Source organism: Pristiophorus japonicus, chromosome 1 (assembly GCF_044704955.1).
Source record: "Pristiophorus japonicus isolate sPriJap1 chromosome 1, sPriJap1.hap1, whole genome shotgun sequence".
In the NCBI taxonomy this organism is placed as follows: domain Eukaryota; kingdom Metazoa; phylum Chordata; class Chondrichthyes; family Pristiophoridae; genus Pristiophorus; species Pristiophorus japonicus.
In genome coordinates, this window is record NC_091977.1 from 514,145,595 (window position 1) to 514,161,477 (window position 15,883).

Genomic DNA, 15,883 nt, shown 5'->3' on the forward strand with positions numbered 1-15,883 from the left:
ACCAGAGGGGAACGAGGTTCTAGACCAGCGGGGAGCGAGGTTCTAGACCAGTGGGGAGCGAGGTTCGAGACTAGTGGGGAGCGAGGTTCTAGACCAGTGGGGAGTGATGTTCGAGACCAGTAGGGAGTAAGGTTCTAGACCAGCGGGGAGTGAGGTTCTAGACCAGTGGGGAACGAGGTTCGAGACTAGTAGGGAGCGAGGTTCTAGACCAGTGGGGAGTGATGTTCGAGACCAGTGGGGAGTGATGTTCGAGACCAGTGGGGAGGGAGGTTCTAGACCAGCGGGGAGCGAGGTTCTAGACCAGTGGGGAGCGAGGTTCGAGACTAGTGGGGAGTGAGGTTTGAGACCAAAGGGGAGAGAGGTTCGAGCCCAGCGAGGAGCGGTGTTCGAGCCCAGCGAGGAGCGGTGTTCGAGCCCAGCGAAGTGCGGTGTTTGAGCCCAGCTGGGAGCGGTGTTCGAGCCCAGCGAGGAGCGGGGTTCGAGCCCAGCGAGGAGCGGGGTTCGAGCCCAGCGAGGAGCGGTGTTCGAGCCCAGTGAGGAGCGGGGTTCGAGCCCAGCGAGGAGCGGTGTTCGAGCCCAGTGAAGTGCGGTGTTCGAGCCCAGCGAGGAGCGGGGTTCGAGCCCAGCGAGGAGCGGTGTTCGAGCCCAGTGAAGTGCGGTGTTCGAGCCCAGTGAGGAGCGGGGTTCGAGCCCAGTGAGGAGCGGTGTTCGAGCCTAGTGAGGAGCGGGGTTCGAGCCCAGCGAGGAGCGGTGTTCGAGCCCAGTGAGGAGCGGGGTTCGAGCCCAGCGAGGAGCGGTGTTCGAGCCCAGTGAAGTGCGGTGTTTGAGACGAGCGGGGAGTGGGGTTCGAGCCCAGAGAGGAGCGGAGTTCGAGCCCAGCGAGGAGAGGTGTTCGAGCCCAGCGGGGAGAGGTGTTCGAGACCAGCGAGGAGCGGAGTTTGAGCCCAGCGGGGAGCGGTGTTCGAGCCCAGCGGGGAGAGGTGTTCGAGACCAGCGAGGAGCGGAGTTTGAGCCCAGCGGGGAGCGGTGTTCGACACCAGCGAGGAGCGGTGTTTGAGCCCAGCGGGGAGCGGTGTTCGACACCAGCGAGGAGCGGAGTTTGAGCCCAGCGGGGAGCGGTGTTCGAGACCAGCGAGGAGCGGAGTTTGAGCCCAGCGGGGAGCGGTGTTCGACACCAGCGAGGAGCGGTGTTCGAGCCCAGCGGGGAGCGAAGTTCGAGCCCAGCGGGGAGCGATGTTCGAGACCAGCGAGGAGCGGAGTTTGAGCCCAGCGGGGAGCGGTGTTCGACACCAGCGAGGAGCGGTGTTCGAGCCCAGCGGGGAGCGGAGTTCGAGCCCAGCGGGGAGCGGTGTTCGACACCAGCGAGGAGCGGTGTTCGAGCCCAGCGGGGAGCGGAGTTCGAGACCAGTGAGGAGCGGAGTTTGAGCCCAGCGAGGAGCGGAGTTTGAGCCCAGCGGGGAGCGATGTTCGAGACCAGCGAGGAGCGGAGTTCGAGACCAGCGGGGAGCGATGTTCGAGACCAGCGGGGAGCGATGTTCGAGACCAGCGGGGAGCGGAGTTTGAGCCCAGCGGGGAGCGATGTTCGAGACCAGCGGGGAGCGGAGTTTGAGCCCAGCGGGGAGCGATGTTCGAGACCAGCGGGGAGCGGAGTTTGAGCCCAGCGGGGAGCGGTGTTCGACACCAGCGGGGAGTGGGGTTCGAGCCCAGCGAGGAGTGGTGTTCGAGACGAGCGGGGAGTGGGGTTCGAAACCAGCGAGGAGCGGAGTTTGAGCCCAGCGGGGAGCGGTGTTTGAGCCCAGCGAGGAGCGGAGTTTGAGCCCAGCGGGGAGCGATGTTCGACACCAGCGGGGAGTGGTGTTCGAGACCAGCGAGGAGCGGAGTTTGAGCCCAGCGGGGAGCGGTGTTTGAGCCCAGCGAGGAGCGGAGTTTGAGCCCAGCGGGGAGCGGTGTTCGACACCAGCGGGGAGTGGTGTTCGAGACCAGCGAGGAGCGGAGTTTGAGCCCAGCGGGGAGCGATGTTCGAGACCAGCGAGGAGCGGAGTTCGACACCAGCGAGGAGCGGAGTTCGACACCAGCGGGGAGTGGTGTTCGAAACCAGCGAGGAGCGGAGTTCGAGCCCAGCGGGGAGCGGAGTTTGAGCCCAGCGGGGAGCGATGTTCGAGCCCAGCGGGGAGCGGTGTTCGACACCAGCGAGGAGCGGTGTTCGACACCAGCGGGGAGTGGTGTTCGAGCCCAGCGGGGAGCGGTGTTCGAGCCCAGTGAAGTGCGGTGTTCGAGACCAGCGAGGAGCAGCGATCGGAGGCGATGAGCAGTGCAGGATCGATGATGTCGGGGCTCGGGAGCGGCAGGGTCGTGGCCCGGGATCGGAGTAGAGGAGCGAAGGGGTCATGGCCCAGGAACGGCGCAGCTTATAACAGTAGCGGGGTCAGGGCCCAGGGATGGCGCAGCAGAGCGGATCTCCAGTTGTCTTGGTTAACCCTTGCCACTGGACCAAGGCCTTTCTCTGTCAAGCCCGTGTGGTGGCTGGTGTGCAACGGCCACTCCACATTAAAATAATTCATGCACAGGCATCTTCTACCCTTCAAGATATAGCTGGGGACCTAAAATATCAGATCCCTCATTGAAACACCCTCATTGAGGGACTGCTTTATACTACTAAGACCACTTTGACAAAGGATGTCACATGACAACAAGTGAAAGCTCCAAACACACTCTGACTCCCTCATTCAGATTAATTCGTTACTTTGTGAAGGCTGTTGACATTATTAGTCCATTTCCCCAACTTGTTTCTTCATAAATAAAAAGGAAAGGGTGTGGATGGTGTGGCTCACACTGTGTGGTGCATTGCATAAAAGAAAATTACATCAACTTAATAGGAGCAAAGTGTATGTGTGACCTGGCCCACACTTTGTAATGTTACTCATTTTTGCAGTGTTTTAAAGCTTAGAAGAAAATTATGTCAAATCAATCTTTAGAAGATGAAGTATGAAGAAATGCGTCTGCCACTGTTGAAATAATATAGTATATCTATTGCTTGATGTTGCTCAAGATCCCTCTGCTATATTACTGGAAATCAGGACTGGACTGCTCAAAAATGATGAAGTCCTAAAGTCTCCGCTCTTTATTCCAGATTCTTGCTGGGTGCAACACAACAGAATGGATCTTTCGCAAGTTGGCCTAAAATCAGAGAGAATTAAGACGAACTCAGGAGCTTCAAGTGTATTGACGTTCGTTCCCCTATAAGAGTTGCTTGCCTAATTGAAAATGAAAGGCAATCTTAGGCAACAAGAACAAAAAATCAAATGAGTAATATGAGTGATCTATTTGTATACCAGAAGTTCTATCACTCTTATATAAGTGACACAAGCAGCTGCTTTCTGAAATTCGGTATCACTTTAACTGACCTCGTCAGCAATTACAAGAGCGATGCACTCTGTGGTGTACGGAGCTCAACGAGAAGACTTGACTTTATTAGTTGTAAGTACATGTATCGTATTTAGAAAATTACATTGCTGCTCATATTTTTATCGCATTTAATTAAATACTACTTTGAGCGGCGCAAATGCTGTTGATGATTATTAAAGGTTTCAACATTAGCATAACCTAAACTCAATCATGACTTGATGCAGTGTTGTTCATAGCCTTAAAGTGATAAACTTTTTAAATGATCCCTGTGTTGGTTAGAATCCTGCAAACCTTTTACTAACACATTAGAAATTAATGTATTGGTTTGTAAGTAATGAAACTATGTAAAGGCTATGAAATTATACAAATGACTGCTAGGTGTTGAGTAAACATCCAGGATTCTATATTATTTTTAATGCTGAGTAACCTCCTAAACAATGATATATATACAATTATTGCAAGTTGACACATTTTTTACAATGGGATGATATTCAAGTTACAGCTCAGCATTTCTCCCAATGTTTCTATCTTGACAATAGACAGCCACTTCTCATAAGCAGAGCAATGCTTGGAATATCATCGGAACTGCTCCCACTCCACTGCCCTAGCCCTGTCTGGGTAAATGGGGTTTCCGCTGCACTCCCAGTGAAGTTATGGCTGCGGAGCGAGGCAGCTCTCAAGAAATTCTCGACACAAGACTCTTATGCTCTTTAAGTCTGCACCCATATATGGTAGCTGGGGAATTTAAATTCAGTTAATTAAATACATCTGGAATGAAATAAATAACTACTACCAGTAATGGTGACAATGGACAATGTAATCCATCTGTATAAAACACTGGTTAGGCCGCAGCTGGAGTACTGCGTGCAGTTCTGGTCACCACATTACAGGAAAGATGTGATTGCACTGGAAAGGGAGCAGAGGAGATTTACAAGAATGTTGCCTGGACTGGAGAATTTTGGCAATGAGGAAAGATTGGAGATGCTGGGTCTGTTTTCTTTGGAACAGAGGAGGCTGAGGGGAGACCTGTGTATAAAATTATCAGGGGCCTGGATAGAGTGGATAGGAAGGACCTGTTTCTCTTGGCAGAGGGGTCAACAACCAGGGGGCATAGATTTAAAGTAATTGGGGGGAGGTTTAGAGGAGATATGAGGGGAACGTTCTTCACCCAGAGGGTGGAGGGTGTCTGGAACTCACTGCCTAAAAGAGTGGTAGAAGCAGAAACCCTCACCACATTTAAAAAATACTTAGATGTGCACTTAAGGTGCCGTAACCTACAGGGCTACGGACCAAGAGCTGGAAAGTGGGATTAGGCTGGTAACTCTTGGTCAGCCGGCACAGACAAGATGGGCCAAAATGGCCTCCTTCCGTGCTGTAAATTTCTATGATTCTATGATTAGAACATAAGAACATAAGAAATAGCTAACAGGAGTAGGCCATTCAGCCCTTCGAGCCTGCTCCGCCATTCAATAAGATCATGGTTGATCTGATCATGGACACAGCTCCACTTCCCTACCCGCTCCCCATAACCCCCTATCTCCTTATCATTTAAGAAACTGTCTATTTCTGTTTTAAATTTATTCAATGTCCCAGCTTCCACAGCTCTCTGAAGAAGCGAATTCCACAGATTTACAACCCTCTGAGAGAAGAAATTTCTCCTCATTTCTGTTTTAAATGGGCGGCCCCTTATTCTAAGATCATGCCCTCTAGTTCTAGTCTCCCCCATCAATGGAAACATCCTCTTTACATCCACATTGTGAAGCCCCCTCATAATCTTATATGTTTCGATAAGATCACCTCTCATTCTTCTGAATTCTAATGAGTAGAGGCCCAACCTACTCAACCTTTCCTCATAAGTCAACCCCCTCATCCCCGGAATCTACTGGATTCTATGATCTGGTTCACTAATGTCCTTTAGGGAAGGAAATGTGTGATCCTTACCCAGTCTGTCCTATATGTGACTCCAGACCCACAGCAATGTGGTTGACTTTTAACTGTCATAGAAACAGAGAAGCATACAAAATAGGTGCAGGGGTAGGCCATTCAGCCCTTCGAGCCTGCACCACCATTCAATAAGATCATGGCTGATCATTCACCTCAGAACCCCTTTCCTGCTTTCTCTCCATACTCCTTGATCCCTTTAGCCGTAAGGGCCATATCTAACTCCCTCTTGAATATATCCAATGAACTGGCATCAACAACTCTCTGCGGTAGAGAATTCCACAGGTTAACAACTCTCTGAGTGAAGAAGTTTCTCCTCATCTCAGTCCTAAATGGCTTACCCTTTATCCTTAGACTGTGTCCCCTGGTTCTGGACTTCCCCAACATCGGGAACATTCTTCCCGCATCTAACCTGTCCCGTCCCGTCAGAATTTTATATGTTTCTATGAGATCCCCTCTCATCCTTCTAAACTCCAGTGAATACAGGCCTAGTCGATCCAGTCTCTCCTCATATGTCAGTCTTGCCATCCCGGGAATCAGCCTGGTAATTGTCACTCCCTCAATAGCAAGAACGTCCTTCCTCAGGTTAGGAGACCAAAACTGAACACAATATTCCAGGTGAGGCCTCACTAAGGCCTTGTATAACTGCAGTAAGACCTCCCTGCTCCTATACTCAAATCCCCTAGCTATGAAGACCAACATACCATTTGCCATCTTCACCACCTGCTGTACCTGCATGCCAACTTTCAATGACTGATGTACCATGACTGATGTACCATAACTGTCCTCTGAAATGGCCTAGCAACACTCAGTTGCCAAGAAGGCGACTCACCATCACCTTCTCAGTGGCAATTAGGGATGGGCAATAAATGCTGGTTTCCCCAGCAACACCCACAAAACCATGAATGAATAAAGAAATGCATCTATATACATACCATGTGTCAGATAATGCATTCAGACAATTACTCTCTACAGTACATCAGAAAACTGCCCACTCCCATCTGATCGCGATTTCTTGTAGAATTAACCAAGGGCAGAAATCTGGTACAACTCGGTTTCCCTCATTTTCTAACCTCTCACCCCATTGGATTTCAGCCAGAATTGCACCATATAAAATTGTGCAATTTCTACCCTCAGATATTTAACATTCACTGATGCGTTTTGCATACTACCTTGCTATGCATTGTTAGATTTAAAACTGGTAAGGAATAAAGTTAGATTTGTGTGTAAAAGAATATGTGTTATACATGTAATGATGGACAGAGCCAGGGAACTCGATCCTGAAGCACCGGACACCATTTAATACAAACTAAATGTGGTTTCTTCAGTCACTGTACGTCAGTGGCCCTGATGTTATCCCCTACATGGCACAAATATTTATAATTGTAATGTGCGCACCTGTGAGCGTGCTCACAGGTTTGTGGAGCTGTTGCCCAGGGTGTCCCTGGAGATGAAGCACGCGGTGTCCACCAGTACGCTGGTGGCCTTCCACGAGAGGTGGGCGCCGGAGGGACTGGAGTGCATCATTACCTTCAGCAACCAAATTTTAATTTGATTTTATATGTTTAAAGTTTAATATGTTTAATTTGCCAGTTTTAGTGCCCACCCCCGTCTTTTAGCCAGGGGGCACTTGTATAATTTGTGTTTCAGTGCCCTCAAAAAACCCCCACAGAAAAACAAAAATAAAACAAGGGGGCACTTGTTTGAAAGTGTTTTGTGTGTCCTCCCCTTTAATCAGGGGGCACTTGATTACTGATCACAACTTAAAATAGTTATGGAGCTGATGCCCAGGGTGTCCCTGGAGATGGAGCACACGGTGTCCACCGGTACACTCGTGGCCTTCCACGAGATGTGGGCGCCGGAGGGACTGGAGTGCATCATCACCCCCGGCAACGAAATTTTAATTTGACTTAAGTTTATGATAAAAAGTTAAGTTGTTTATTTGTTGGTTTTAGTGCCTCCTTTAATAAGGGGGCAATTGATTTATGGTTTCAACTCAAATAGTTGTGGAGCTGTTGCCCAGGTTGTCCCTGGGGATGGAGCACGTGGTGTCCATCGGTACACTTGTGGCCATCCACGGGAGTTGGGCGCTGGAGGGACTGGAGTGCATCATCACTGCAGGAAACAGAATTTTTATTTAATTTGGCAAAGTTCCCAGTTCATTTGTAAATTTGTGGATTCTAGTGCCCTTACCAAAAGGGGGCACTTGATTTAAAGTTATACAGTATTAAAAGAGTTGTGGAGTCACGTGATGTTCACAAGCCTCAATAAAACCCGTTAATTGAGTTCAGGTTCTCCACGATGAGGCATGCAGTTGTGAACTGGTTGGATTTAGTTTGATTGTTAAATCTTTGCTAATTAACCAGCTCGTTCTTTACAGTAAATGTGTAGCTGTGAATTTTTAAGCGAAGAGTCCGTTGAGCAAATACATGACAATACTGGTGTAATACAATGGATCCTCTGACTCACCACGGGCAACACTACAGGAGAATGGTTAAAATATAATCTAATTGATCACAATTAAAAAAGGTGCATGTATAAAATATACATGTCTCCAGCTGAAAACTCTGCGTCGTGGCTTTGCTTATGGGTAGTGAAGAGGATGGATGTGATGTTTAGCTGCTACAATGAAGCTGCGATTAACCGAGTGGTCTAAGTAGGCACACCCTGCAGTCAATTAGCGGCTAATTGTTCAGAGAAGATTCTGTGGCTCTGCATCTGATTTTATCTGCAGTTCGCATCTTTGGGGAGAGGCTGCACTGCCCTTGAAAGCCTGTGTTACTAATATCAGGAATACAGGGAGAAAATTAGGAAAATAAATCAAAATACCAGTAGATATTTTAATTTTTGTTGCCTTGCACCATCAAAGGGGAAGGTGATGATGGTGTACTTCTGGGTTATATATATAGAAGTGATGTTGAGAACTAGGATATGTGTTATAGATACTGAGTAGATGCCTGGGCACCACACTTCAGGAATGATTTCAAAGCCTTAGAGAGGTTGCAGAAGGGATTTACTAAAATGGTACCAGAGGTGAGGAAGTTTAGTTATGTGGAGAGACTGGGGTTGTTCTCCTTAGTGAAGAGATAGTTAAGAGGAGATTTGAAAGAGGTGTTCAAAATCATAAACGGTTTTAATCGAGTAAATAAGGAGACACTGTTTCCGATGGCAGAAGGGTGGGTAACCAGAGGAGACAGATTTAAGGCGATTGGCAAAAGAACCAGAGGTGAGATGAGAACATTTTGTTTTACACAGTGAGCTGTGATCTGGAACGCAGTACCTGAAATGGTGGTGGAAGCAGATTTAATAGTAACATTCAAAAGGGAACTGAATAAACACTTGAAGGGAAATCATTATAGGGTTGTGGGGAAAGAGCGGGGGAGTTGGACTAATTGGATAGGTCTACCAAAGAGCCGGCACAGGAATGAGGGGCCGAATGGCCTCCTTCTGTGCTATGTTATTCTATGATTCTAGATTATTTCAGCAACTTGCATTTATATAGCAGCTTTAACGCAGTGAGATATTCCAAACTGTTTCACAAAAGGAAGGAAGAATGGTCACTAAGCATCTTGTAATCAATCATTGATAATCACTAGGTAACCTCACGAGGTAACCTTACAGTTATTGTATCAGAACTGTTGGCCCTTTAGTTTAGATGTTAGACATAACAACTAGTCTGAGTCACACCTACCATGACATAATAATATGGTGAGAGGGAAACAAACAAAACTATCAACAATCATAAAGAATAATTGAGACTGGAAGTGATCATGAGACTAATATCACCAAAGAGTTCAGATGACATTTATCAGTTACTCATTTCCTTCCTTCCTCTCACATCCTACGTAAACTGGAGGTGATCCAATACTCGGCTGCCCTTGTCCTAACTCGCAGCAAGTCCCGATCACCCATCACCCCTGTGTTCACTGACCTACATTGGCTCCCAGTTAAGCAAAGCCTGGATTTCAAAATTCTCATCCTTATTTTCAAATGCCTCCATGGCCTCCCCTCTCCCGATCTCTGTAATCTCCTCCAGCCCCACAACCCCCCGAGATGTCGGCGCTCCTCTAATTCTGCCCTCCTGAGCATCCCTGATTATAATCACTCAACCATTGGTGCCCGTGCCTTCTGTTGCTGAGGCCCCAAGCTCTGGGATTCCCTGTCTAAACCTCTCTGCCTCTCTACTTCTCTTTCCTCCTTCAAGACGCTCCTTAAAACATTCCTCTTTGACCAAGCTTTTGGTCATCTGCACTAATTTCTACATACGGCTCGGTGCCAAATTTTTATCGCATAATACTCCTGTGAAGCACCTTGGGACATTTCACTACATTAAAGGCACGATATAAATACAAGTTGCTGTTGGTATTATTGTCTCATATTTTCAGTGTGTATTATTCTCTGTATGAAATTGCGTTATATCATTGAGATCATGTTTTAAAGTATTAACACATTTAAAGATACGATAACTGAAATGTGTTATCCTGTGGTACAATGATTAATAGGAGAACTTTATGAAAAAGTTAGCATATTTTATTTGAGCCCTGGGCTAGCTTTCATTGTTCCTAATGAGACATATTTCTGTTCTGTTGAATTGCTACAAAACCAATGATTTGCCATGTTCAAGCCACCATACTGGACCTAATGATGTGCCTTTCAAAGTCCTTTTCAGAAAATAACATTTGGGGGAAAGTACTTGAGTAACTTGAGACATGACGTGTTAAATGTAGCATGCTTGGAAGGAACAAGTGACTTTGGACCTATGCTTCCCAATACTCTCCACTACTGGGGTATTCCTTGCATCATATCTAGATCTGTTGTAGACTAATTGATAGAGATTTATTGCCATGATCAGTTAACAATTCCATTATCCGTATCATGTGACTACCAGTACGGTAGAAGGAGGACAAGATGGACCTTGGCACAAAAGCAAAATACTGCGGATGCTGGAAATCTGAAATAAAAACAAAATGTTGGAAATATTCAACAGGTCAGGCAGCATCTGTGGAGAGAGAAACAGAGTTAACGTTTCAGGTTGGAGACATTTCAACAGAAGATGGATCTTGATCTTTTTTCATCTAGCAAGTCCTAAGTTCCCACTTTATCTATGCAACCTGGAAGAGGAGGCAGAAGATGGATAGGAATGATGTTGGGTGCCAGGGTGATCAGGCAAATCAAAGAAGAAGGTGTCGTGTTTGTCCATATCCTCATAACTGCACCTAAAGGACTCAATTTCCCCCAGATATCTGCACTGTTTTTTTGGCGTGCACCACTTTTTTTGGCATAAATTAAAATATCCAAGTTTCCCCAAAGCTTCCGCGCTAGCGTAACTCAGTTTGTTATGATTTTTTTAGGTTAGTATTTTTTTCTGTCATAGGGGACGTAACCTAATGTCTGCGCCAGTTTTTCACATTTAAGCAAGTTTGGCCAACTTACATTTTTCCTAGGACGGCGTATGTGACCACTTCCGCAAAACCTTCTGGGCACTTAAGAAAACCAGTGCACATTAAAAAATTGGCGCAGAAAAATACCATTGTTTTTATGCAATGTTTTGGAGGGAGTCAAGAAGACAAAGAATATGCATCGTGAAGCTTAATTTTTTCAAAGTCAAAAGGGAGAAAATGGAAGCCTAATGCAATTCTTTAATTTATGAATTTTTTCACAGTACCACGCCACCCCCGGACGTCTTCTCACCGGGCTCAAGGGTCGGAGCGCGGCCAACAGAATCGCTCCCTCGCCCGGACACAGGGGCTTGGGGCTCGGCTTCAAAAGAAGCCTGTGGGACGAGGTGAGAGGGGTGGAAGCCAAACTAAAGGGATGAGAACCCTTAGACTTACAGCAGCTTCAAAAGAAGCCCGCGGGGGTGGGGGTTTGGTGGATGCCGAGCCCCTGTGTTCGGGTGAGGGAGCGATTCTGCTGGCTGCCCCTCGAGCCCGGTGAGGAGATGTTCGGTCGGAGGTGGGGTGGTACTTTGAAAAAAATCAAAAATAAAATAATTGCATTAGACTTCGTTGCCTCAAATGTCTTCATTGAATGCCTAGCTTCCTGCTCTAAGCAAGCCTATTGTGCATTCGCAGATCAGGGTGTGGTCCATACAAGGGCATCAACCTTGGGCAGAGACAGAGAAGAAAGAAGGTTTGAGTCCTTTGTCCTGCTGTTTTGAGCTTCTTGCAAAGCTACAATTTAATTACGGGGGCAATACTGACAATGCCACGCCTCGTGCAAGCCTTCTGTATGATGGTGCTGCAGAGGAGACGATTGATTAGACATCATTGCATGAGGAACCTCAGAGCACTTGGCTGATGGGCAGGAGGCCTTACCCATGTCGGGTATATCAAGACAGGCGTTCATACCTGCACCTGAGTGATGCAGATTGTGTGAGAGGGCTGCGTTTTCGCAAGGAAGTTATAACCGAGATCTGTGAGTTAGTAAAAGCAGACCTGCATCCTAGAAGCATCAGGAGGACAGCTTTGTCGGTTGAAGTAAAGTTACAGCTGCACTTTCATTTTATGCATCTGGATCATTCCAGGCCACAACTGGGGATGTGTGCACCATTTCTCAACATGCAACACATACCTGCATTCAGCAGGTGACTGCTGCACTATATGCCCAGATATATAGCTACAGGTCACAGATTCACTGCACGAGAAGTAGACAGAGTCATCACATTCAACATTGATCAATACCACCTAAAAATATTGAGGACCTCCCACCAATTATCATAACAAAATGAAACAGAACACTGAATGAGTATACAAAGAGCTACCACTTGAAGTGCTCTAATAGTTTTTATTTACATGCAAGCCTATCGATTTGCCTACCTCTAAACCCTTTTCCCTACCTTGCCTACTCCTCCTATAAGTAGGCGTTGTGTTGTGTTCTACTTTCTATCCTTCTGCCTCTACCTGGTGCGACCACTGTAACAGGACTAGGGCTGTGGGGGTTGATAGTTGAGACCCTGATGCTGGCTCCTGGAATCAAGATGGCTCTGGCTGTGACTCCCTCTCGGGGACGGGGATGGGGCTGTGGGAGTGGGAGATCAGTGGCCCACGCTGCGTGCTCTCAGGCTCAGCGTGATGTGATGGGGGGAGGGTGGGGGGTGGGGGGGTTGTTTGTCGATGGTGCAGGTTGGAAAGCACACGGCATGCACCAACAAAGACCCTATTTAGATCTGGTCATGCTTTCAGTGTTGGCTGATCGGTGTGATAGCTGAGACAATAGCATTGGTCACACTCCTGAAGTGTATGATCTTGTCTCACGCCATTTGTCCCAGCTCTTCCATTAGGCAGTCCATGGGGGAGGCCAGCCCAATGCAAGATGTCAGCGATCTGGACATTTATGAGGGATATTTGAGACTGGCATCATGGTATCATTTGCTGGGGACTGAACCACAGACTCTCGCTCACTCCAAGGCAATCTGTATTCCTTGCAGTGTAGTCCAGCGTACGCGGCTAGCCAATCCCTCTATAGTAGCAATCATACGTCAGGAATATTCCCTCAAAACTGTAGCATCTTTATCCACTTCCCACCTTTCCTACTGCTCCCTGTGCCAAGTGCTTGTACTCGAATTGCATTGCACAGTTGGGCTCAAAGCCAAACTAAAACCATAGTGTAATGCAGCCTGAGTAGTATAAATGGTATATATGTTAACCACTTAATTAGTCACATTGACCTTGCTTGCTTAATGCAATGATGTATTATTCTGAACACTGTCAACTTTACTTTTACAGGTCACCAATACGTAAACCTTGGAAAAAAATTATATAGGAACCTTCGCAATTAAGAATGGGAACTTGTGTGTCGAAGAATGTTTCGAAAGAGGAGCTAAGGCAATCAATAAAAAAGAAAGGGCCAATGCCTTCAGAAGGCGAGGAAGCACTTTTGGTTGCTGCGATAAGGAGCCAATTGAAGACTGTTTATGGCTGCAGCTCTCTGGGGTTGGCAATGATGGAAATAACAGAAATCCCTGAAATTATTTGGCAGGTAACTGAAGTAGAAAAACTCAATGTGTCACATAATTTCCTTCTTGGTATCAATCCTGGCATCGGGAACCTTCAGAATTTAGTTGTGCTAAATTTGCTGGGGAATCAATTGGCTGCTTTGCCAAAAGAAATTGGAATGTTGAGGAAACTGAAGGTTCTATTCGCTGATTGGAATTGTCTCAAGGATGTACCATCAGAACTGAGCCACTGCAAAAAGCTGCAGGTCCTTAGCCTCTCACACAATCTGATTTCATCTCTCCCCGAGAACTTGGAGGACCTGAGGAAACTGGAAAAGCTCAATTTAAGCAACAATCAATTCGTGCAATTGCCCACATGTATCTACAGGATGAGAAGATTAACTTTCTTGCACATAGGCTACAACAAAATTGAAAGTATTTCTGAAAGTGTTGGGCAACTGGAAAACATGAGGATATTTATTGCAGAGAAAAACAGGCTTCGGTTCCTGCCCAAATCAATCTGTTTGATGAAACCCCTTAAACTGCTCAATGTGAACTACAATGACATTGAAAATCTTCCCACAAACCTCCCCATGCTGACTGAGTTGGTAAGGATAGCCTGCCATTCACTAGATATAGGGCTTCACGTCAAGCGTAACCCCCTTGCTAAACCACTGCCGGACCTTATAGAAGAGGGGCTGGAACCTCTCTTTGAATATTTGAAACCTAAAAAGGAATAATAAATAAGACCTAGTTTCTCTTTGAGCATCTGAACTTTAGTGGTCTGGAGGGCTTGAGGACAATTTGAGCCTGTTAGTTGCGGAATTTGCTTATGCACATGGACTGCATTCTTTTGAGTCACAACATGTGTTTATCATGTGTGTGTTTATCATGTGTTTGCACCTACTATACTTAAGAAAATGAGTTTGCAAAGTTATACCTTAGGGAGCTCAACTTATCTTGTATAGACTTTCAAAAACTCAGAGTAAGTTCAAAACATCTTTTCTTCAATTTCACAAGGATTGTTTATTTTAAGGAGTTACGATTTTTTTCTTTGTTTTGCAAAGTATTTCCCGGATGTAAGCAAATATTCGATACTGTTTTCACCACGGGTTTACACAGTTGCTGTGTTCCACCTGATTTGCGATAAAGGTTATTCTTGTACAATCTTGTATAAAGTGACCTCTGTGTTCTGCAGGAGAACAAATTTGGGCCGATGTTCTTTTCAGCCGTTCCGGAGGTGCAACATTTTTGAGAGATCAAAGTACCATTTAAATGTAAATCTTTTTTAGTCAAATAGCTACATATATATGCTGCTAAACAGTAACGTATGATTAATAGAGCTATGGGGTCGAGATGATGGTGAAGTGGTAGTGTTTGCCGTCATACTGCCATTGGGATGACAGGCGCATCAACGTTAGCGTCCTTGACCAGGCCAACATCCCCAGCGTCGAAGCACTGACCACACTTAATCAGCTTCGCTGGGCAGGCCACATAGTTTGCATGTCAGACACGAGATTCCCAAAGCAAGCGCTCTACTCGGAACTCCTTCTCGGCAAATGAGTCAAAGGTGGGCAGAGGAAGCGCTACAGGGACACCCTCAAAGCCTCCCTGATAAAGTGCAACATCCGCACTGACACCTGGGAGTCACTGGCCAAAGACTGCCCTAAATGGAGGAAGCACATCCGGGAGGGTGCTGAGCACCTCGAGTCTCGTCGCTGAGAACATGCAGAAATCAAGCTCAGGCAGCGGAAAGAGCGTGCGGCAAACCAGTCCCACCCACCCCTTCCCGCAACGACTATCTGTCCCGCCTGTGACAGAGACTGTGGTTCTCGTATTGGACTGTACAGCCATCTAAGAACTCATGTTAAGAGTGGAAGCAAGTCTTCCTCATTCCGAGGGACTGGCTATGATGATGATGATGGGATGATGACTGCTTTTGAAACTGACACAACTTCGGGATTTGCAGGCGCATGGGGAGATCCCGTAGTTGTGGTTGGTCATTGACAGCTCCGAAACAGGCTGGGCTGTGCACCCCCCCACCGACCCACAGAGTTGGCAATCTGTGTAATCAACCTAATCATTGAAACGCCAAAAACTTCATCTCTTCCACAGTAATTACGCTGTTAAATTGACCAATAAAAGTTAGACCCAAAGGGATGAGGGATATCTGGGCTTTTAACAGCGTATTAATGGCTAAACAAATGTTAAGGGCCTGGAAAACTAATTTCAATTTTGTGGAGTGTGAAATTAGTCCATTTTAATAAAAATTAAAATTGTTAGAGACAATTTTCAAAAAAGTGAAAACATTTTTTTTTAACGTTTGTCCATCTTTATTTCAGGTTTGCCTTTTCCCCACGTGAGAGCCGCAATCTTTCTTTTGCTCTTGCTAACTATTTTAAAAAGTTCACATTTTAAGAGCTTCTCTCTTCCTTGTGAGAATTGTGCCTTTTGATTGGCTGGCTGCTTAGCTAGCCTGTTAACGCCACAGCAGCTCGCACAAGGGAATCCCCACTGCAGTCCATTGAATTGAACTGAAGTTCGGAGAACCCGATGTTCTTGACACAGGGTTTGTGGGGCCCTTGTGTGGAGTAGACTTCA

General features: G+C 46.6%; 1 protein-coding gene across 3 annotated transcripts; it reads left to right on the forward strand.

Annotated features, from left to right (window-relative positions):
- Positions 1–3,426: 3,426 nt before the first annotated feature.
- Positions 3,427–15,582, forward strand: LOC139260420 (leucine-rich repeat-containing protein 30-like). Of its 3 annotated transcripts, none has more exons than XM_070876989.1 (2): positions 3,427–3,477; positions 13,074–15,582. In XM_070876989.1, exon 2 carries the CDS (start codon positions 13,129–13,131, stop codon positions 14,020–14,022), a length of 894 nt encoding a protein of 297 aa, XP_070733090.1. In that variant the 5' UTR covers positions 3,427–3,477; positions 13,074–13,128; the 3' UTR covers positions 14,023–15,582. The 3 variants fall into 3 exon arrangements, with proteins under 3 accessions (XP_070733090.1, XP_070733094.1, XP_070733101.1); XM_070876993.1 differs by lacking the exon at positions 3,427–3,477 and adding an exon at positions 11,112–11,131; XM_070877000.1 differs by lacking the exon at positions 3,427–3,477 and adding an exon at positions 11,466–11,478.
- Positions 15,583–15,883: the final 301 nt, after the last annotated feature.

Coding starts and splice junctions, on each gene's coding strand:
- LOC139260420 (XM_070876989.1), top strand. CDS start 13,129: ATGGGAACTTGTGTGTCGAAGAATGTTTCGAAAGAGGAGCTAAGGCAA.